General features: G+C 37.8%; 1 protein-coding gene across 4 annotated transcripts in view; it reads left to right on the top strand.

Annotated features, from left to right (window-relative positions):
- Positions 1–7,942, top strand: part of VEZT (vezatin, adherens junctions transmembrane protein) — a 63,795-nt gene extending 55,853 nt beyond the window's left edge. For all 4 annotated transcript variants that reach the window (XM_021687530.1, XM_044914736.1, XM_044914737.1 and 1 more), the window contains 3 exons: positions 1,314–1,414; positions 2,948–3,155; positions 6,644–7,942. In XM_021687530.1, coding sequence (XP_021543205.1) covers positions 1,314–1,414; positions 2,948–3,155; positions 6,644–7,158 — 824 coding nt within the window. In that variant the 3' untranslated portion in view covers positions 7,159–7,942. The remainder of the gene's footprint in view (positions 1–1,313; positions 1,415–2,947; positions 3,156–6,643) is intronic.
- The last annotated feature ends 16,456 nt before the right edge of the window (positions 7,943–24,398 follow it).

Raw genomic sequence — 24,398 nt, 5'->3', positions numbered from 1 at the left:
TGTGATTGTTGCCAAATGGTAATTTTCTAATTCCACTTTTCTTTTTACACTTATTAGTCAGCATTCTATTGTGAGACAGATAGCCCCCTTTTCCACTTATTTATATCAATATGGATATATGGATTCTTGTTTTATTCTGTGGATCATAATTTGTTAGTATTATATTATTATTTTGTTGCTCAAATTGTCCAAAGTTTAACCAGAGGTGACCCATTCAGGGTGGTTTGTGCCACCATCATTCTTTCTTTGATCACTTCTTTACATCTTCATACTTTCCTTGCCCTGAGCCCTAACATCAGCCATGTGTCCAAGAAGCCCTCAATCCTTTTAATGGAAAAATGGTATTTAGAAACCAGCATGTGGGTGCTAAGTATCCTAAGTATGCTCATAGCCACTGGGGTGTTACTGTTTTTACCAATTCCCAGCGTCTGTCCATGTATGTTATATACCATGGGTTCACACCAATACCTTCAATTCAGTCCCAATACTACATAGTTCTTTCTGTCCTTCTCCCTATTTGTACCTCCCGTTTCTGATTATGAGAAACTCGGCTCTCGTTATCTTCAATGTTTACTTATTTATTCAATCCCTCTGTGTAAGCAATTGCCTGACAATATGGGCTGTCCCCTAAGCCACACTGCTGCTGACTCACACCTACTGAGAGTCTTTCCCATCCCAGTCCAGCTTGCTTTGTCCACACCAGCCCTTGACAGCCACGAGTCTCCCCCCAACCCTGGTCCCAACCAGTTATCTATCATTACTCTTGAAAGGTAAAAATCTAGATGCTTAAACCCTATTTCTTTTTAAGTAGAGAGATAATGATGAAAGGTAGAGAGCTGGACATGAGACTAAATAACCCGGTGATTAGAAACTAAACACCAGTATTAAGTAATTAAAGTTCACACCTGGGTGATCTCTTCAAACTATTCCTTGTGAAACTCATTTCCAATTCCAACTTCTGAGAGTAGAAATAATATAAGGGAAGTGCAAGATTGAAGTTTATTTTTTGTGGGGAAGAGTGGTGGTCTTTCTTGAGAATGTTCCTGTGCCATGAACAAAAATTGAGTACCTGTTGTGTGCCAGATACTATGGTGAGATGAAGAAGGGAGAGAAAAACAAGTTACTCCTCCAAGAGTTTAACTTAAATTGTAAATCTGCTGCTGTTACTGTTAACTTTAACATCCTTAATTTTTTTTATAAATTAAAAGTTATAATCAGAACAAGTTGGACTATGAAACTGGCAAAATATTAGTACTAAGAATGTTTTTTAATTAGATGTTCACTCGTTTCCACATGGTCTGTTGCTTTTTAAGGCAAGCCTGAAATAGTGTGTGAGAATCCCCGTTGTACTGTGGCGCCTCTGACGCAGCCTGCTCTACACATTGCAGACAAAGATCCAATCCCCGAGGAGCAGGTAACAGTGAAAATTGCTTTTTTTCCCCCTAAAGAAGAGTTTCACATATAAAGGTTACCTGCTTTCTCTGTAAGTGGCGTAGATAATTATTCACTAAGTTGTTAAATTTATGTTTGTGATGAGCTTCAAAATTACAACACAATGTACTGAACTGACATCACATCATTTGTTCTTAATGCCTTGAATTCAATGCACAGAATCTACCAGCAAATTTACATGTTATTTATATCTTACTATTTCTTAGACACTTAAAAGTGATTAAACACATTAAAAATCCGTGCATTGGCAAAGGTACCTTCTGGGATGCTGGAAATGGGACGAGTGGTTACCGGTCTGTATACATGTGTGAAAATCCTGCACACGTTGAGATTTGTGCATTTGGCAGCATGTACACTGTACCTCACTCTAAAGAAACAATTTTTCAATGATTTCATTAGACACTGACAAAGATTTCTTCTGCTTATCCTTAGGAAAACTTCTTTTCCTTTGGTCATACTGTCTACTCAGTTCTTAATTGCAAAAGGAGACCAATTCCGTTTCCTTTAACAAACAGATTTCTTTTTTAAGATTTTATTTTATTAGAGAAAGAGAGAGAGAGAGTACGCAAGTAGGGGGAGGGACAGAGGGACAGAGAGAATCCCAAGCAGACTCCCCACTGAGTACAGAGCTTGACGTAGAGCTCCATCTCACCACCCGGAGACCATGACCTGCGCTGAAACCAAGAGTCGGACGCTTAACTGACTGAGCCACCAGGAGCCCCAACAAACAAAAATTTTGTTTGAAAAAACAGTACGTGACTGAAAGAATATTTCTGAGGACCACATAGGTTTGAACCAGGCTGGTGTAAATGGCCAAAATCACCCAAAGGAATTGTTCCCTTTCCAGCAACATCACTGCCCAGTCACTGGTTGCAGATATTGCTCTATCATTGCTGAATAATAAAAACTCCCTTTAGAACCTCTACCTCTAGAAACATGATCTGCCACCATTCTTACCAGAATGAATTCCTTAAGATGCCTGCTTCCCTTGAAATAAACTTCTGGGTCAGATGTGATCCATGTACATCTGATTAGAGGGTCCCAAGTCATTTGCCTGACCCGTAACTGCAAGGAGGCTGGATAAGCAAGGATCCTAGTCTGTTCCTGGGAAGTCAGAAAGAACCACAAATATCTACCACAAGAAGACTTAACATACCTGACCACCTCCCCAAACCACCAGCCCTTCTAATTTTGATTGGTTTTGCAGAGCTAATAACTAATCTTGTCTAGATCTATAGAATGGTATCAGAGCAGAAAAATAATGATTGAAGTTCTTAAACTTTCTTATCCACAGTCCCTTTTAGTATCAACTGTGAAGTTTTTTTAAGACTTCAATTTATCTATAATAATATGTTTGCTCTGTTTGCCCACTTTTGCTTTAGTGACCTGTGCCAAGTGTCTTCATTTTTTAATCTTGGAGATGGGTAGGTATAAGTTCATGAATTCTACTAGAAAATTGTCTGCTTGAAGTGCTTTTTCTTATATTCATTTTCAGGAATTAGAAGCTTATGTAGATGATATAGATATGGACAGTGATTTCAGAAAGGATGATTTTTATTACTTGTCTCAAGAAGACAGAGAGAGACAGAAGCGTGAGCATGAAGAATCCAAGAGGGTCCTCCAAGAATTAAAATCTGTGCTGGGATTTAAAGCATCAGAGGCAGAAAGACACAAGTGGAAGCAACTTCTATTTAGTGATCACGGTAAGCACTGACTTCAGAACAAAAAAGTTATTTTAATGTAGGGGATTCTTTTTTCTTGAACTATGAATCTTGTTTTAGCTGTAAAATTCTTACAGATTTAATTTTAGGGATCTGTCAGCAAGTATAGTACTTTTTCTTCCAAACACAGATCAATATGATCAATAAAAGAGTAGGTATATAATCAAATTGGGAATATGAAATCATACTTTTTCATCACATATTTGCTGTTTTACTAAACTTTATTTGGAACTGGCAGTAAGTTGAATAAATTAGTGTTTTCAAATTTAGTGAATTTGAGATTCTAAACTCTGTTCTCTTTTATGTTGATACTATAAATACCTCAGTGAAGCACCAAATTAATAACTCTGTGTTCATCATTGAAACAAATGAATTAAGACCTAGGCCAGTTAGCTACATCATTAAAGTTACTTAATTGATTTGAGCACTTTAGTAGATGGGAGAAGAGGAGGAGGTGCTTTTGTGCACACTGTCTCCATGTTTGGATATTGACAATACTGACGATTAGCATTAAACTCCTGTAAGTTTTCCACTCTTCTTTTTTTTGAGTTGGATTTCATGGGAGGTGAGGGAAGGAATGAGAGGAAGCTTAATATTTGACACTATCAAATTAATTCCTAGTTGAGAATTAACTTCTGTAGATTTCTAAGTAGGGAGAGTGGGATTCCCCTTTTATGGAGTACTTATGTGGAGCCTCAGAATCAACTGCCTTCTTTTCCCGTTCTCTTTCTCACTAGAAGTTTATAGATTACCTATACTTCTGGAAAGTTCCTCAGGTTTCTCTTTTCTTCTCTTAGGAGCTCTACCATTCTCCCTTGTCCAGCTACACATTTCTTGATTTTATCCTTCCTCTTCCCATTGGTCCCCTTTATAGCCCAGGTCCTTATTAGACTGTGCTCATATATTGTAATAGTTTCTTAACTGACTTCCATTTTTTTTTTTTTTTATTATGTAAACTCTACCCACAATGTGGGGCTCAAACTCATGACCTCAAGATCAAGAGTCGTATGCTCTACTGACTGAGCTAGCCTGGCGCCCCAGCTGACTTCTGTTTTCAATACATTTTTCTTCTAAGCTATCCTTCAAAGATAGCTTCTAAGCTAGCTTCTATCCTTGCAGGCTCCCTCCAGATTTTTCTCAAACAGTAGAGTACATTGATAATGGCTGTCTAGCTTTAAAACCTAGAGTTGTTCTCCCTTTCCTACTGTATTAAATCTAAACTCCCTTTCTTCCTGGTTTCAAGCATCTCTGTCATATGAGTCCGTCATTTTATATTTCCTACTCTTTCTAATACAGATATCCTCCTCTGGTTATATTCATCTAATTAGACGATGGTTCCACAAACTTAATTGATTTTATTCATGAAAAATATTCATGCCGGGGCGCTTGGCTGGCTCAGTTGGTAGAACATGCGACTCTTGTTCTTGGCGTCATGAGTTCAAGCCCCACATTGGGGGTGGAGTTTACTTTAAAAAAAAAAAAAAGAAAAACATGCATGCTGATCTCTTTATACCAAGAATTCTGTCTTCTCCACTGAGCTGTCCTTTCTACCAGTTGCTCATCCACGAATCCTCTTCTCCCTGCTGCTTCTCTCACCGCTGTAGAGCTTCACACCAGAGGGGCACTGGAGGGAACTGGAAGGAAGTCTTGAGCAGCAACATATGTAGTGGATTAAGAACTTCCCAGAAGCAGCAGTAAAGATAGAGTTCCTGCAACCTGTTTGTTCATATGTTGGGCGTACATGAATCAGAGATTTGAGAGTATTGTGTCTTAGGCACTCTTGTTTTCTGTGCATCCAATGTTTTTGTCTTTCTAATGAAATCACAGCCTCTATCAGTGGGGGCTTTATTATCCCCCACAGTGTTCCTTCAGAAAATTATTCATTCAACAAGTAGTTCCTGAGGCGCTGTTTACTGCTGTATCCCTAGTGCATAGACCAAGAGACAAAGTCCCTGTACTCCTGGAGGCTTACATTCCAGCAGGGTTAACACTTGACCCTCCACTTGTACGGATTATATTGCCCTATTTAATTAGCAATAATCAGGGATATCAATCAACGTCTAATATATGTTACATTCTTTAAGAACTAGATTTATCGACTAAAAATGTATGGGAAGACTGAAAATAGCCTTGTATATAAACCTGTATCTTTATTGTTGAGTATTTTTTCCATATAGCTTTAAAATTATCCTCTTGACAATACGGGCAAGGATATAACAATGAAAGAAATGTGTGTCTTTTTTCAGGTATGTGCTTCTGGTAGTTTACATTTGAAAGGGCAGTAATACTGATTTTGTTTGTGAAAATAAGTAAAAAGCTGCTGATACCATAAAATGCTTTTTCCATGAAAAATTTCAGTACATCTTCCAGAGTTGTTTTCATCTCTGCCTACAGGGGTAAAGTCCGAATGGAATTAGAGAGGGATATTCTACACTGGAACCTGCTGTGGCCATTTTTTCTGTTGTTGCTGCTTCCCTAGTGGAGTTACTGCAGCTTAGGGATCTGTTTCTTGGCAATGGACTCCTTTTACAAATTATTTTTTAAATAAACGCCAGATCTTCAAGAAGCACTTTTTTTTCTTCCGTCATGCTTCCTAATATATTGTATTGTACTAACCCCTCATACTGGGAGGAGAGACTGCCTAGCAAGCAACCCACTGCCTACTAACATCAAGAGGGGCTAAATAAAACTTCATTTTCCTTGAAAGGACAACTTCTGCCGTATGGATATAATATTTATGTATTATGCTTTGTACAATAGTTGATTTTGAATACAGATTTTATTTTGTTTTCTATTTTTCTGTGACATTACAAAATGTGTCGAAGTTATGGCTTTACTTTCATCAGGGTCTTGTTAGGTGGTTGGCAAGTAAGTTGAATTGTGTGCATTTTTTTTTTTCCATGCTGTTTTAACTTGTAAATATATATGTGCTGAAGAGATGATTACTATCTGGATGACTTTAGACCTTTTAACTGACACATTATCGGTAAAAATCATGCTGCTTATTCTTTCATAAGATGGTTCTCAAACTGTAGTGTGCATTGGAGTCAAGTGTAGGGCTTGTCAACACAGCTGGTCCCCACTCACAGTGTCCCCTTCAGTAGGTCTGGGTGGGGCCCAGAAAATTTGCACTTCTATCAAATAAGCTGGTGGTTACAACTGATGCTCTTGGTTTGGGGACCACACTTTGAGAACCACTGCTTTAATATTTTGAATAAGAGAACGTGTGAGGTGTTCATCAAAACCCCATCCCATTTCATTTCTTAGGCATTCTATCTCTTATAAAGTTCTCTGGATTTATAAATTTACATAGATTTTACTAGAAAGTTTTATTTAGCTTTTATTTATTTATAAGAAAAAACTACTGGAAGTTTAAATTAAAGTTTAAATCAATGCTGGGTCCTTAGTTATTATTTTTCTTTCTTTTTTTCTTTCTTTCTTTCTTTCTTTTTTTTTTTTTTCCTTTGAAGCTGTGTTGAAATCCTTGTCTCCTGTAGACCCAGTGGAACCCATAAGTAATTCAGAACCATCAGTGGATTCAGATATGGGGACAGTTGGTAAAAATGATACTGAAGAGGAAAATAGTAAACCCTCCACAGCTGACAATGAAATAAGTAGTAGGACTGAGTACTTATCTGAAAACCCTCTAGATAGTAAAAATAAAGACAATTCTGCAAATGACGTCTTCCTCCAAGGAGCTGAAGAAAGAGTGTGTTACCAGTGTGAGAGTGAAGAGGAATGTCAGCAGGCAGATGTAGGTAGCCTGTCCACTGCCCATCCAACTGCCAGGGACTTCTTTCAGCCCTCCATTAAGCAGAGACTGGCACGGCTCCAGCGGTCACCGGATTTTACCTTCACTGCCGGTCTTGCTGCAGAAGTGGCTGCTAGATCTCTCTCCTTTACCACCATGCAGGAACAGACTTTTGGTGATGAGGAGGAAGAACAAATAATACAAGAAAATAAAAATGAGGTAGAAGAGAATTAAGAACCAAGATTTACATGAAGGATTTTAAATTGTTGCTTTTATGCAGGTGTTTTAGCTTCAACACTACATAATCCACTGGAAAGGGAAAATGAGTGTTTACTATATATAAAGCTAAGATGTGAATTTACAGCAAGAACCCTGGTTTGAACAACTGCTCTGAAAATAGTAGCTAACCTGTAAATGGCAAATCTTTTAGGAAAATAAGAAGGTAAGGGCTCTTTTGAATAAACTTGCTGTTTTAATTGCAGTACAACTGATCAATCTTGGGAATTCTTTAGGTACTTCTAATAAGAAACAAATTTATCATTTCTTGCCAGAATTCGCTAAAATGACTGGGATAATTCTATTGCAAGAACATTTAGTATGACTCCTTTTTACTATATTCTTGCAGTTAATAACTGCAACTATTATGTTAATAACAACTTGTTTGTATTTTATTTTTGTTTCTACCAGCCTTAAAGATACAGGTTCTGAATTTTAAAAAAAATTGAATTCATACAATTAATGTGTACTGGGAGTTGGAACTAAAAAGTAGTGTCAAAAATACTGGGATTGTGACATGTTTCTTAACGTTTCCTTGTTCATACCTGTATTCGGTAGTTAATTTTAAGATGTCCTAATAATCTTTAAGAGGAGAACATTGTACTGTTTTAAAAATTAGCCTTTCAATTATTTTTTGTGTTTATCTTATGTTCTTGTTAAAACTAATAGGGAATGATGTCAAAGTGGGATCCCTGTAGTCCAAGGCCCCATTCCCAACTTTGCAGAAAGTTCTTTGTTTAGGTTTGCCTACAGATAATTGGGTGCCATTAACACAAGCCGGTCACCTTAGCTGCCAATTTCTAACCTGAGGCTATACCCTCTCCACCTTAATGAGATTCTGGAAACATCCTGTCTGCTTCCTGGAAAGCATCCTTGTCTCCTTAGTACTTCATTTACAAACTACCTCTTAAAAGAGGTTGCTTTCCAAATTGTCCAGTGTTAAATGACTGCATTTTCAAAATGTGACATTTTCAGGAGTATAGTACGTCTTGAAACCTATAGCTCTTCCGCACTGACATAGTTTATAGACATTACTTGGGGAAAGTACAGGAATAGTAATTTCTGCTGCTGTCCTAGAGAGGAGATTACACGATGGGTATAGATTGTCTTTAGAGAAACATTCAGATTCCTGTAAACTTAGAGCACTTTGAGTTAGTAGTTTTATGTATCCAAAGGGATTTTTTTTTTTTTCCAGTAATCTTAGGAAATGTATTTTTTAACCTGGGGAAAAACTTGGTTCTGCTTTATATGAATAGTAGAGACCCTCTGTGATTCTGCCTATTGACCAAAAATCTGGGACTTACCCATAATTAAGCTCTTAGGATTATCTTAGGGTGGGCCTAATTTACCACTTAGCAATAGTTAGCTAAATTTCAAGAAAAAAACAAATTCTTGTTTTGAGACTGACGATTGTATTCATAAATAATAGTACTTTCTTTTTAAATTACTTAGTTTGACAACTCCTTTTCTCCTTGGATTTAGAAGAAGCAGTTATGGAAAACCTTGGTAATCTTTCTCTTAATCTGTAACCTTACACAGGAAGAATTAGAGTTTAGTAACTTTTAATTCTTTTATTGTATTATTTTTATTATAGCGGTTTAGGAAAAAATCTTAATATCTTATCAGTTTTATTCAATGCTCTCTGAGGTGATACTTTTTAATTTTAAAAGACTGATTTTAATCAGGAATTCCTAATCTTCCAGTCTGATCTGTTTTATTCACTGTTAACAAGTTAAGTTGTTAACTTAATTCCATGAAAATTCTACTTGTTGAAACCATGATATAAGGATCTTGGGACTTTAACTGAAGCTTCTTTTTTTGTGTGTAGTTTTCAAAATTTCTTTCATCTTTTAAAATGCTTCTAAGATAAAATATTATTTTCCCTGTGAATATTCCTAATTTTCTCTTATAATAGTCTAAAAGTCAGTGTTTCTCAGTTTTTTTTATGGGGCATCAACTTAGAATAAATTAGAGGTCTTATTTTTACATTTCAGATTAGGGGCCATACTCCCAATCCATTCTTAGTTGGTCATTTTGGAATGAGACCTAGGTGATGTTTATGCCCAGTAAAATCTAAGAACCTCTGTCTAGGACTTTTTCTTGCCATGAATACCTTAGGAAATAAAAACAAGTCAATGTAATTATAATTAGGTACTCTTATTGCTTTTCTAAGAATATTTCACTTTTTATTGTCAGGCTTTTGACTAGTTTTAATAGTTGCCATCCTCCTTCCAAAAGAAGCCCTCTGGAAAAAATATTTTGTGATGCAACGCTTATAATTGTGCTTTCCAAATTTTACAATGATATTTTGACCAGATACTTCTTGTTAGGAGTAATATCCTAACAGCTTTTAACATGAACATTTCCATAGTTTATTTTACCAGAACAAACCTAGTACTTAATGTAAAAATGCATGAAAGAAGCTATTTGGGGTACTCCTGAAGACAAGATTTTTACCCTTTGCCTACAGTAAGGAAAGTCATGGTAGTAAATGATCTGGTAATGGTTAATCATACCTAAAATTCTTATTTTTTTCAGCTTTCATTAAAACCCTGCATATCTGGCATACATTGGGCCAGACTTGCTGGTGTTTGATTTGTGATCCTCTGCTTATATTCTAAGTTGTCTGTATTTTCTGACTTCCTAAGTTAAGCCTTCTTTAAAATTGTACTTCATTAAAATTGTACGTTTGAATATATGTAATTAAGAACTGATGTATTGACTCAGGTTTGATTTCTCAAGTTCTTGGAGACAAGTCAGGAGAAACACATTTAAAGCAAATTTCTAAGGAAATTTAAGAATATGGGTTTAAAGCTTTAACACAAAAGGATAACCTTGAGTTTAAATCTCAGATCCATCATTTAAAAGCTATGGGTGCAGCTGACCTAATAATGTCATGGGGAGTTTTTCCAGCAAAAAACAAATTCTCTGGATTGCTAAGTGATGTTGGTGAACTCTGACTTCTCAGAAGTAGTTAAAAAAAAAAGTGAAACTTTTGAGGCTGAAAAAAAAGATCTGGTTATACGGATGTTAGTAAAATAGGTCAAAAAATTTTTTTTAAATTCTCTGAAAAATAAGTAGTACTATTCTGATTTACGTAGTAAAGTTGGAGAAGCTTTTGATGTTAAAGCAGAAAAAGAATTAAATTCTCATACATTTCACAAAATTTTAAGTCAATGGGATGTTAATCAGAAAGAACCCTAAGGGTCCTTTCACTCTGTGACCAACTTTTATTTATACACCAAAAGTAATATAAAATGTGAAATATTTTGATAAATTATTAGAAATCATGTCGGAAGAAAAGTTCAACTGATTTAGTTTAATCATAATACATTGTTTCCGTATCAAAATAAAACAAGGAAACAAGAACTAAATGCCATAAGACTGTAGATGCAAAGAATGAAAACCAGACAAAGATTGATTTATTCTTCCACTTCCATGGATAAGAACATGTCTGTGTAATTCACACTTATATTAGAAAATGAAGCAACAAATCTATTGGAAGACAAAATATGGAAAAAATGCCCTAAGTACAGTAACAATTTACTTGTCACCATTGACAGGTAACTAACTTGCATGAGTTAATTTTTCATGTAACTGAGGCAAATCCGTTTATTCATAACATTTTTTTTAGTAGTTGAATAGAAAAATTTCTAGAATATTTAGGATCTAATTTAACTTTTTCTTTGTCATCTTTAAGAATATCAGTTCCTATCACGGGGTGATAAACAGAAATGCACCCTCAGGGACTCCTAAGATAGATGAGGTTATGTGTCCTTTTACTCTGTGACCCTACGATGCTGTGCTTTTTGAGCTATGTCTCGTTTTCACAGTTTCTCTATCTTCCCTTAAAATCAGCTGTCACTTTTTGCTGCTGTCTTGGGTGCCTGCCTCTTGCACTAGGCCCCTAATTTGCTGCTTCTAATCTGCTGTGGCCTGAGAAACCAGATTGCCAAGCTCGCTAGAATTGTGTCTAAAATAAGAGTAAGTAGACTGAAAGAAGGCTAAGGGGCTTTTTCGGTCAGTTTAAGTGCATGGACTTTGTGGTACCTGTTTGGCTGCTTAGCATACATACTTTTGTTTGCCTCTTCATTCTTTACTAAGAACTTGCTAAAAATACTTGGTTGAATATGTGATTGCCATATATTTAAAATATTAATTCAGTTTTTATATATTGATGTTTCTAGGACTCTCCATAAATGAATTCAGCTGTAAAAGAAAATCCAACTACCATCTTTGTACAAATCATTGTGTATATTTTAGGAAAATGTTAAATGTTTTGTTCTCGTTGATTGTTCCTAGTATAGGACACAGACTGAAAACTTAGAGCATTGTAAATGTGACTCCAATTCTGTTCACCAAGATTTATATTCTAGAACTATAGGTTTGAGACTAAACATGCATGGCTAATTTAGGAAGAACTGGCTAACTGAATATTTGGAGAATGACTCATTCTAGATATCTGAGTTTTCTATAGAGCTTAGACCCCTTTAAGCATTACAAATTTTTGGAATAATTTCTGAAGGTAATCCTTTAAAACAGTATGCATTGCTGTCTTATTAAACAGTATATGAAAATCATTTTAATCTTTTTGATGTCAGAATGCTCATTATTAACAACAGTTATTATACGGATAGTCTAATTAGGCACTGAGAGCTATGTGCCCTTTTACTAAATGGCTCCATTCTGCTGTGCTTTTTTCATTTTCTTGTCTTTGTTTCCTGTTAGTAGTTCTGATTCCTCCAATTCCTGCAGTTACTGCTTGCTTACGTGTGCCCCTAGCAATGGCCTTTCTCCACCTTCGTAATGCTCCTTCTAGTCTGCTTTGGTTTTGGAAACCAGGTAACTAAGACAGCTAGAGTAAATCGACTCAGTGAAAACTAAAAAACTGGATTATACTTAAAGCGCATGGATTTTGTATCTGTTACTCACTACCTGTTTCATTGCTATCTTTAAAATAAGTGAAGTTGCTAAATGCGATACCTGCTCTCAAAACAGACGAGCTGTTATTGTACAAGGGGAACCATTTTGTTTCCATACTTCACCTTCTCTGTATTCTGTCCTTTAATTTTTTGGGTCTGATTAAAACCACCCCACTCAAATTAGCATTTTCTGCAGTACTCTCTAAATGAATTGGATACCACATGCTGCTGAGAATTTCTTTGGCTAGTTTGGTTTTGTTTTTAGAGATGCATCTTCATTTCTGAAACATGAAGTAGGTTGAGTCCTGGGAAATAAGAAAACTATCATTATTGATATCCCAGAGAGCTGAGAAGTAATAAGGTTTTTAGACTCTAGGCAGTTTTACCACAAGGAATTTGTTCTTTGATTGTGCAAGATTTTGAGACAGTATCTTTGTTTTCACTCAGTGAAATATATGTTAAAAGCTTGCCAAAAGTTATCAGTGTTAGATCTAATGATATTGACAGATCTATGAATGACTAAATTCCTAGTGTCATTCTATATTTTGTGTGTTTATCATTTAATGTTAAGCATGATGATTTTTCTCTCTTGAATGAAAAATAAACATGAAATTTGCATGTTATTATGTTTGCAAGTAAAATTCAAATCTGTCTAGAAAGGGATATCCTGGCTTTGAATAACTTAGTTTTACCAATAGGCTGATTATGTTTTAGTCCATACGTTGATTCATCCATCCATCATATACAGGGTAATTGGAAAATCAGCCTATGGCCATGACTCATCACCTAACGTTATTCATATGCTACTGGAAGGGAATTATGATATAATATTCATTTAAAAATAGATGACCCAAACCCGTTTCTTGAGTTGAGACTGCCATTACAGAGTAGCCATGATGCCAAACCCTGGTTGGTGGTACAAGGAGAAGAATTCTCCTTGCGTATAGTTGTGAAAGGAAAGTGATTTAACTCAGTGTAATTGCTATAAATCAAGAAGAGGATGAATTGATTCCAGGATTCACATATACAAAAGCATAACATGAAGAAGGAGCTGATTTTATAGAAATCCTAAAATGTGTGATACATTAAAATGCATATGGTATTTTTTAAAATGCTGTACATTTTAACCTGTCAGCAATTGAGTTAATTTGTTTCATCCCTATTTACTGAATTTCATTCGGCACGTGGCCAGCATGTTATTAAAATAGGACAGTATTTAAGTTGCGTATACTTCTGACACACTATTCTTCAAAGTGAGTATATTCTATGAGTCATTGTAGAAATATATATTTCCCCTCATATTTGTATCTTAAGTTTCTAAAGATAAGGGATAATTCTACTGTTTTGAACTTTACATTTTTCACTTCTATAACATTTCCTAAAGGTTGACTGCCTACAAATGAGTTTATTTCATCTTTGAGCATCTTGTCTAAAACTAAAGCATGTCTTTTACAAGTTTATTTTTTATGATATCCTAAGAAATTAGATATCTTTTTTCCTCTCCCAAGTAAATTTAATTCCATATTTAAGTCAAAGTATTTTCTGCACAGTACTAGCACCTGGCAACGTACAGAAAACTCCAGAAATGCCACTCCCATTCCTTAAAGATTGCTGTATGGTCCTGGTACAGCCCCGGAGGTCCATATGGGTGAAAAGCCCAGAAGTCACCTGAGCTGAAAGCACTCCCAAGGAGTTTGGTTTTGTTTGGGTTTGTTCTAGGTATGGTCCCAGGGATCCCAGATCAAACCAGGCCCCTGGGCCTATCCTAGAACCAACCTAAACTCGCGCATCATTCCTGGAACATCAAGAGTGTGAAGACTGAAGAGAACCTGAGGCTGACTAGACATCCTACGTTCACCAAAACTCACTTTTCTTTGTGTGTGTGCCTACAGTTAGCAAAAATTGGTTGGTTAATCCTTCTACAATTAGAGGAGTAACAATGGATAGCAAGATAAAGTCTACCAGACTTTGACATTACAGTAATTTATCACAGTAGAAATGTGAAATGTAATATGGCTGTTACTAATTGCTGGTGGGAGAATTGTTCTTGTAACTTATCAGATCTCTAGCTCTATTTTATGGTTAAACGATTTAGCCACCAAAAAAAAAAAAAAAAAATTTCTCCCCCAAACTAATGGTTTCTGTTTTTGTTTTTCTCACTCTCTACTCAACAATATGATAGCAGTCTCATTTAATTGTGCATAATTTCTGAAAGGCATTTGGTCTTTGCCCTGTAATTCCAATGGTAAGTAATTTTAAACTTCTGTTTCTGGAGACAAATGCCTTTTTTAATCTTCTTGAATCTACCATACCGCTTTGAGCTTGCTTTTTAGGTTCAGGTCTGGGAAGAACCTTAGCATCATTTGTAGATACCAAGTCCCTTGTCAGATTCATTGTAAACTATGTTTCAGAATCTGCTGTGGTTGATGGAAACAAGTTAGGATGATAGAGTGGAAATGGATTAATACCTCACAGATTACTAAAGTATTTTGCAGAATAAGGTTTTTAGTAAGTTTATTTTTGTACCCTGCTGCTCTGGATTTTTAAAAGATTCTGACCTACTTGATTCATCACGTGGTCTCACATCATAACTGTGACATTGCTGTTTTACTTAATTTGAGGACAGGATTTCTGAAAAGGCATGAAAAGACCCCAAATCCAAAGGTTATGATACACAATGGAAATGTATACTTTTGGTAATACTGACATTTCAATAGGATTAGACCATGTTTGAAATAATTGCAGACAAATCAAGGACTCCCAACTGTGAAAAGAGCCTCAAACTGTGCTGTTCCTCCAAACCTTGTCATCAGAAAAATTGGATCAGTGAGTTATCCTTTAAAATAGGACTGTGAGCTTGAGGCTCATTCTGAAGAACTCAACCCTGGGATTAGTTATTCATCATACAGATGCTTCATCCCGTGGGTTCTATTATTTTTGCCTTTTAAATCATATTATGTTTACCCTTCTCTCAGTGTTTTCCTGTTTGCACAGTGTTTCCTTTTTACATAAAACACTATACATGTTAGTATATGTATATTTTTTTGATAAAACAATAGACTTTGGATCTAAAGATCTTTGGATTTTGATTCCCTTTAATGTCAAATGATTTAAATGCATTTACAGTCTTGTAAATTCACTCTTAATTTATGCCTCAATTCTTTGGATTCGTTTTTTTCTAATGAACTATATTAGAATTAAATAGGTGAGCCTTACATTGGTGTCTTCCAAAATTTATGACATTTTGCATTCACCCAAACATGAAGATGTCCTGACATTAGCAGTCTTGTATCTGTGCCCTAATCTGTGAGCATAGGTAGCTATTTCTTGACATAGCCTGAAATGTATGAACCCATCTTCTGTTTATGTATCCTAAGTGTTCTCAGTATTTGGGGGGGGGGCATTTGCATTCTCTTTTAACATTGTATGAACACTGAAAACAGGAATGTGTGAACTGTCTTACAGAGTTCGGGCTTGTTTACATATAAGTCATTTTCTAAAGTCAGTCTTCACTCTTCATTTAACACTGGAGTGTTAAGCTGTATTTTTTTTAAATATCATTTAAGAATATTCTTTCAGAGATACTTTAATTTTTACTTTCTGCCTACCTGTATTTTGTAGAACTGCACATTTCCTACCCTACCTGAAGACTTGAGATTATAGCCTTTCTCATCAGTGCTTTCTTTGATCACTTGATGTATTTTATCGTATCAGATTTTTAAAGGACTTTTACAAGAACGGACAGTAGGTTTGTATATGCCTGTATTATTGTTGTTCCTTCTAAGCTTAACAAGTCTCTAATAAAATCTGTACTTCTCTGTGTCTTCTGTGTGTGTGCTTTTTTTATTCTGGGGCTTGCAACATGAATCAGCCAAAAGGTAAAAATTTCTTTTCCTTTTATCTCCATTTTTCTTCTATTATACTATTTTCCAGAATTTGTTAACATACCGACAAACGACAGCAGTTTTCTAGGAAAACCGTGGATTCATTAGTCTAAGTTTGGTCATTAAAGTGCCTCACATGCTAAGTTACCGGAGTGAAAACAGCAGATGAATTTTAAAAGCTCCATTTTCACCCTTCTCAGTGACTGTCACCATCGGATACATTCTTATCTTCTATTTGTTGACTTGTAGGACCTCCCTGACAGAAAAGACATACTGAATGTCCTATGTAATTGAATGAATGATTGGTTTGAACCTTCCTAAGCTCAGCTACAGTCTTGGGAACATTCATAATAACTCCCGAATGGCTCTGCAGACCAAGTGCTGGCTAAAGAGAAAGGGCCTTCCTTGAACTGAACTTTGATTTACTTGTTTGTTTTACTATTACGAAAATGTATTTAACAAAAAAGTTCAATATGAAAATGCCCATGACCTGATTTTTATACCGTGAAAAACAGGTGCTGTGGAGAGAGGACATGTGAAAGCAGTTTTCTTCCAGTGAACACACCCATTGTTTAGTTTGCTCGTATTCCAATATCATTCTGTTGCCCACTGCTTGCCATCTCCATACATTCATCTATCACAAGATTCATAAAGGGACTGAACCCCCGCAATATTCCTTGGACCTGTCCGCCACCATTCAATTTCAATGATAATTTCTTGTCCATAAATTTTTTCAACCCTTGAGGGTAAGCTTTGCTCATGGTGTCTTGTCGGCGAGCTCAATGATGCCTCCAGATGGACTTGAACTGAACTTTTAAATAGATAAGCTACCTCTTCCCAGAAAAGATTTGAAGCAAGGAACAAGCATTCATAAAGGCAATTCTTGACATTTGGCCCTTGTCTGGGATTTACTAATGAAAAGTGTGAGGTAAGGTAGAATATGTGTAGTTACTCTACCGGATCCTGAAGTCATTGGGTAGGAAATATCCTGTATCATAATCACTCTTTGTCTTCACAATTTGCTTCTGAAGGTCTTTAGCAGATGTGCTATAACCATTGAAAATAAAGTTGGCAAATACTAATTTTCCCCGAACGTACATCTGTAAAAATGAATAGAACATTTTCAAATCTGTTCATAAAAAATCAGTCCTACTTACTTTTTTTTGAACTTTTTTTTTTTTAATTTTAAATAAGCTCTATACCCAGCATGGGGCTTGAACTTATGCCCCCAGGTCAAGAATCACGCTCTACTGGGGCGCCTGGGTGGCTCAGTCGTTAAGTGTCTGCCTTCGGTTCAGGTCATGATCCCAGGGTCCTGGGATCGAGCCCCGCGTTGGGCTCCCTGCTCGGCGGGAAGCCTGCTTCTCCCTCTCCCGCTCCCCCTGCTTGTGTTCCCTTTCTCGCTGTGTCTCTCTCTGTCAAATAAATAAAATCTTTAAAAAAAAAAAAAAGAATCATGCTCTACTGACAGCCAGCCAGGAGCCCCGGTCCTACTTATTTGAGGAAAGATCTTAAATGTGTCCCTATGAGAAAATGTTTACATATATATACAAAATATTAGGCATCAAATATGTTCCTAGAATCTGAATATACTGTTTGAAGGTAAGGAAACAGGCTCAGTAGTTTTCTCACTCAAAGTTGTACACACGGAGTGTCAGAACCAGTGTCCTTCCCAGTTATAAAAGCCTCGTTATCATCGGCTGCCTGCAGATACATTTCATTTTACAGCTGAACTCTAGGAGAGTACAGGGCCCTTGAATTTGGAAGTCTGTAGACTTGGATTATTGACAAAACTACTTCTCTAAAACTCAGGCAAATCATTTAACCATTTCAAGGTACAGTTTCCTGTTTAAAAAAAAAAAGCATTAATTATGAATTGGAGTAGACCTCTAAAATTCTCTTCCAGGGCTAAAATTCTTAAGATTCTCTATTAATGAGATACAACTGTACTATGTAAAGCCAAGTTTGCCATTCTATTCCAGGGTGAAAGAGTGCTTATATTTATGACATAGGTGAGCAGCCTAAGAAATATTCAACCTTAAGAGGATAAAAAGGGGCGCCTGGGTGGCTCAGTCATTAAGCATCTGCCTTCGGCTCAGGTCACGATCCCAGGGTCCTGGGATCGAGCCCCACATCAGGCTCTCTGCTCTGCGGGAAGCCTGCTTCTCCCTCTCCCACTCCCCCTGCTTGTGTTCCCTCTCTCGCTGTCTCTCTCTCTGTCAAATAAAATATTAAAAAAAAAAAAAAAAAAGGTAGTCGGGGGGCGCCTGGGTGGCTCACTTGGTTAAGCGCCTGCCTTCGGCTCAGGTCATGATCTCAGGGTCATGGGATCAAGTCCCGCGTCTCCGCTCATGTACGTGCTCTCTCTCTCTCAAATCAAATCTTAAAAAAAAGAAAAAAAGATGGTAGGGTTCCATGAATGATGGCAGTTTTAAGAAGTATAGCTGGGGGTGCCTGGGTGGCTCAGTCGTTAAGCGTCTGCCTTCGGCTCAGGTCATGATCCCAGAGTCCTGGGATCGAGCCCCCGCATCAGGCTCCTTGCTTGGTGGGAAGCCTGCTTCTCCCTCTCCCACTCCCCCTGCTTGTGTTCCCTCTCTCGCTCTCTCTCTCTGTCAAATAAATAAATAAAATATTTTTTTAAAAAAAAGTATAGCTGGCTTCAGCTAAGAATTAAGCGTATTTTACATCTTAAAGCAGTCTAATACTAGTGCTTACAAGGTGCTAAGAATTTAAAAGGAACAATAGTTCCCTATGATTGCATGTTATCCTTCCCTCTTAGATGGCATATTCTTTTCATTAAGAGGGAATGTCCTATTACAATGTTTCCTCTATAGGAATAGAATTTCCTGGTTTATCTTCATTTCAGCAACAAAAGAATCTTTTTTGTTGTTGTGAAAGATTTTATTTATTTGAGAGAGAACATGAGCAGAGGAGAGGGAGAAGGAGAAACAGACTCCCCGCTGAGCAGGGAGCCCGATGCAGGGCTCGATCCGGAGATCCTGAGATCATGACCTGAGCCGAAGGCAGATGCTTAACCGACTGAGCCGTCCAGGCGCCCCTCAGCAACAAAAGTTTCAATCTTTTGTTTCGTATCTTGTTCCTTGATCTAAAATGCTTTATTCTTCAGCACTCATGCCTCGTTATTAGCCATGAAGCCACTTACTTGTCTTGCCTGAACTTAGAAGATGAAGCTATGACACACTGGTAAGGGTAGCTAATGACAAGATTACTATACAAAATATATGATACACTAAGATCGGAAGAACTTAACAGTGATAAATCCCTTAAACAGTGACATAGGGTGACTTAGGTTTTTTTCACCACAATAAATGTGAAACATTTGTATAATAGAAAAAAAAAAGTGTAATTTAAGAAACTGGTGAGTCGAGGATGTGTAGGATTTCATTGTTACTTTGGGCTTCTATTCACATATAAGAGGAAAGCTTATCATTCTGTGTGTGTTCAAGCCGTCACCTCTTAGGCTAACCCTGGGGCAGGGCCTAGAGAAAAGGAGAAAGGCTGCAGTGTTCAGTTCTTGCAGAAATAACTTGATCAAAATACAGGAAAATGTTGGACTGGAAAAAACCTTAAGTTCGTACATGTCCAGAGGACAGTAGGTCCAGACCCAGTACCAAAATTAAAAAATTTTTCTTGCTGAAATAGTATTGAGTCGAAGTTCAGTTGAAATTCAAAACCTGGAATAATCGAATCCAGAGGTACCCAGCATTTTATCGACTAAGGACCCCTGATACTATTTCCCACCTGGGTACCAGGTTTTGAAGAATTTTTTATCTATCACATAATCTGTATTAATTAAAACTCTATAAGGTACACCATTTCCCTTAATATTTCAACTAGCCAAAGCTATCACGGCCATTCAGTTGAGCGTGTGCCGCATGCCAGGCACTGTTCTCAGCGCTAAGGATAGGGCAGTGAACAAGAAGGTTTCTGCCCTCACTGAATACCAGAGGGGGAGCCAGACAATTTCCCGGGAGTTAGGAGGGGGTAAACACTATACAGAAAACAAAGCCAAGGAAGAGGGATATGGAGGATGCAGAGTATTTTGTACAGTGCGGTCACGGATGAAGGGAGTGAGGGAAGCCAGTGAGGTTTGGGTAGAAATTGAGCTGGTTTGGGACAGGTTAGGTATAAAATACTTCTTTTTTTTTTTTTTTAAAGATTTTATTTATTTATTTGAGAGAGAGAGAATGAGAGACAGAGAGCACGAGAGGGAAGAGGGCAGAGGGAGAAGCCGACCCCCTGCCGAGCAGGGAGCCCGACGTGGGACTCGATCCCGGGACTCCAGGATCATGACCTGAGCCGAAGGCAGTCGCTTAACCAACTGAGCCACCCAGGCGCCCCGGTATAAAATACTTCTTAATAATTAATAATAATTAACACTTCTTAATCATTAGGTGGAAATGCTGGATAGGCATTTGGATAGAGAGTGGGAGATGTCAGCGTGTGGGTCGTGTTTAAAGTCATGACCGTAAGTCAGAGGGAGTCGGAACACTGAGATCTTTGAGGAATCTGAAGATTGTAGGTCAGGAGATAAAAAGGAACCTGCAAGGTGACTGAGAGGGAGCAGGTAGTGACACAGAAGAAGTGATGTCCTTGAAGCAGGATGAAGAAATCATTCCATAAAAGAGGCAGTGATTAACATGTCAGCTGCTGCTAACATATCAAGCAAGAGGAGGCCATTTGTATATATTTTTTGGAGAAATGTCTGAGTTCAAATCCTTTGCCCATTTTTTAATAAGGTTGCTTATTTTTGTTGTTGAGTTGTAGTTTTTTATTTTTTCTGGATATTAATCTTTTATCAAACATATGCTTTGCAAATATCTTCTCCCTTTCGGTGAGCTGTCTTCACTCTCCTGATAGTCTGGATAGTGTTCTTTTTTTTAAAGATTTTATTTATTTATTTTAGAGAGAGAGAGGGAGAGAGCTTGAGTGGGGGAGGGGCAGAGAGAGCTCTACATGGAGCCTGATGGGGGGCTCAATCTCAGGACCCCGAGCCCATGAGCGGAGCCGAAATCAAGAGTCAGTGGCTCAACCAACTTGAGCCACCCAGGCACCCCACTTGCTAGTGTCCTTTGACACACAAACATCAGAAATGTTCAAGCCCAGTGTATTTTTTCTTTTGTTGCTAAATTTCCTTATCTTTTCAAGAGAGACAAGAGTACCATCTGATTCATAGGATTATCATGAGGATTAAATAAATATTTGTGAATACATGTAAAGGGACTCAGACAATGCGTGCCGCGTCAGAGGCATTCAATAAATACAAGCTATTATCCAAGCTAAGTTTGAGTATAAAAACCCATGGCCAAGGGGACAGAAGTAGGACAGGTGACATGGAAGTCAGAGAAGCAGATGGTCTCAAGAACATGATCAACAGTGCAAAATGATGCAGAGATGTCAGGAGAGATCAAAAGAACAAACTCAGATTTGGCACCTGCAAGCTCAGACAGTGGTGTGACAGAGGCTAATGCCAAATTATACCAGATTGAGAACATTTGTTAGGCCCATTCCGGTCTCCAGGTCCGGGTCAGCCAGTTCAGCCCTTCCGGTGATCCAACACGGGACTAACCCTGTGGGGGTTGCTGAAGGGCAGCAGGGAGAGCACTCTATGTGGAGTCACAACACGTGGGTTAAGGTTTCTGGTCTTCTACCACTTGAGGCCTGTGGTCTGCTCCTAGAGCTCCAGTCCCCTCACTCTTAGAGGACAACTATTCTTATGTCACACTGTCAGTGATGGGCTTACGTGAAGACCTAGCACAATAGCAAGTCATTAATTATTATTATTCTTATCATAAGTGGTTCTATTCTGACTCCTCATGCTGTTGTAACACTCTTCCTGCGCACCAGGTTTTGTGGAGTATTCCCACTTTACAGATACTTGGCTTACCAGTTTGCAACGATAATGAAATTCATACATGTCAAACACGTAGGACGATTTGGGCTGCTCTTGTGTTCTAACGGGAAGTTCTTGCCAGACTGTTAGTGGTGCCTCGGTCTTCAAGTCCGCTTCCTGAGCCATTGCATTTCTCATGGTTTGTGACAATTCACCTAATCTCAGCTGCTGCCATAAGACACGAGTGCTTAAATATTATTAGTAACTACATCAATGGATCTTTTTGTTTACTTCAGTTGGCTGAAGGTATGAAAGTCCATCTAACTCCGTTGTGAGTGCACTGCAGAAGTTTGTTTGGGGAGTTCATCTGCAGTTCAGTAAACAGAACGCGGGGCTCCCACTGAGTTCCTACAGCTACCAGAGCAAAGATGTTTTCTGTGGAGTAACTGTCTAGTCCTGATCACTTTTACCCACAGAAGCCCCATTTCAGGGCAGGATGGAAGTCATATTTATTTAGTCCGGTTTGTACCATGCTGTGTGCCTCCTATTTATTTTTTTAAGTTTCTATTTCCTTTTGATTTATTACATATCCCAAGATATCTTAGGAATGAATACATCTTAAGTATAATAAAAATAAATTCTATAAAGAATACTTGGGGCACCTGGGTGGCTCAATCGGTTAAGCATCCAACTCTTAATTTCGGCTTAGGTCAAGTCCCACGTTGGGCTCCACGCTCAGCGTGGAGTCTGCTTGAGAGTCTCTCTCTTCTTCTGCCTCTGCTCCTCCCTCTGCTCTCTCGCTCTCAAAATAAATAAATAAAATTTAAAAAAAAAAGAATACTTGAATAACCATTCAAAAAATCCAAATGAGCTAGGACTTTACAATATCTTGTTGGTTAATACTGGTAACAAATGGAAAGAATTTTTAATTCAATGCACATTTATTGAATGTCTTTGTACTAGACATAGCAATCACTCTGTGAAATAAGTATTCCATGTTATAGATGAGAAGGGGGGCTTTCAAATAAGTTCAGTGTCTAGCACAAGAGCCCAAGACTCTTAGCAAGAAAAAATAATAGATTCGGTTCTCCAGAAAGGCTCTTTGACTTCAAGTTAGGTGTTTGTTTTATGTATTTTGTCAGTTTTCTCTTATTTTCCTGCATAGGTCACCACATACAAGGACACAACACATACACATGCATGCATGCACACACACAGGAATCCTAATTACCACTTCAAGAAGCATAATCCCTTCAGTTTGCATTTGGTTTAATCACAAGATTCCTAAAAGAAGGCAAGTAATTCTTCTGCACGTTGTTCATTCAACATATTAAAACCGGTAATCTCATTTCTTTAGACATTTTCCCCCTGGACCACTGTCCTCAGTGTTTAATTTCCTTATTACTCATCAGATTGGTGTGAGAATCTTTTTGCAAAAGCCCTTTATAACTGAAAAGATGTTCTTATTATCTAATGGGATCCAGTCGGTCCCACTTAACCTGTTTGACCGTGGCGAGAGCTTAAATGTTTAAACCACACTGGTTATACCATTGTTCCGCCAATTGAATTGAATGGAATGGAAAGACTTATCCAAACAACTCAAACCAAGCAAACAGTCCCTGATTTGTTCTCTCAAACGAAATATATTAGCCTTATGGTGACCAAATACTGACTTAATGACTAAACGAAAGCAGAGATTCTTTTTTTTTTAAAGATTTTATTTATTTATTTAATTGACAGAGAGAGAGACAGCAAGAGAGGGAACACAAGCAGGAGGAGTGGGAGAGGAAGCCGGCTTCCTGCGGAGCAGGGAGCCCGATGTGGGGCTCGATGCGGGGCTCGATGCGGGGCTCGATCCCAGGACCCTGGGATCATGACCTGAGCCGAAGGCAGATGCTTAACGACTGAGCCACCCAGGCACCCCGTGAAAGCAGAGATTTTAACTACCCTCTGAACATTCATCACTTACTCTTAATGAACCCTCCCAAGATGCTTTCATTGAAGCAGAGACCAGAAAAGGGATTCGTGTTAGTAGAATAAGGAGACCTCCAAAACACTCTCTCCCACGAATCCTAAAAAAGTCTCATTTACAGAAAAACAAAAAGGAGGCCATTTCCCACTCTACCTGCTCCTGTACTATATCCTAACGCTGCCAACAGCCTCTTCATGTTCCCCATTTTGGACTCTGAGTCAAGATACCTGGCTTCAAATCTCACCTCTTAGCTCTGTAAACGACTTGAGGTCTCAGTTTCCTTATCTGTTAAATGGAAACAGCATCATCACCTCATAGGATTGTTGCCAGGATTCAGGGAATTCATTTGTGAAAAGGTAGGATTCACAGCAGATATTCCTTTCCTTTGGGTCTCAAGTATCTATCCTTTTGCTGGGGAATTCCTGCCTTGTAGAAATGCCTGGGGCCCTGCCAAAAGCTGGGGCAAGACTTGGTTGATAAATGGAAGGGGCAAAGCAAAGTAAAAATGGGCTTGGCGTTCCTGACAGAAGGAATGGTGCATGTCCATTCACTCAGTCAAAGAGTAT

The sequence above is a fragment of the Neomonachus schauinslandi genome, chromosome 5 (assembly GCF_002201575.2).
Source record: "Neomonachus schauinslandi chromosome 5, ASM220157v2, whole genome shotgun sequence".
NCBI classification, from domain to species: domain Eukaryota; kingdom Metazoa; phylum Chordata; class Mammalia; order Carnivora; family Phocidae; genus Neomonachus; species Neomonachus schauinslandi.
Note: the sequence above shows the minus strand (reverse complement) of the source record. Positions and strands in the feature narration are given on the sequence as shown.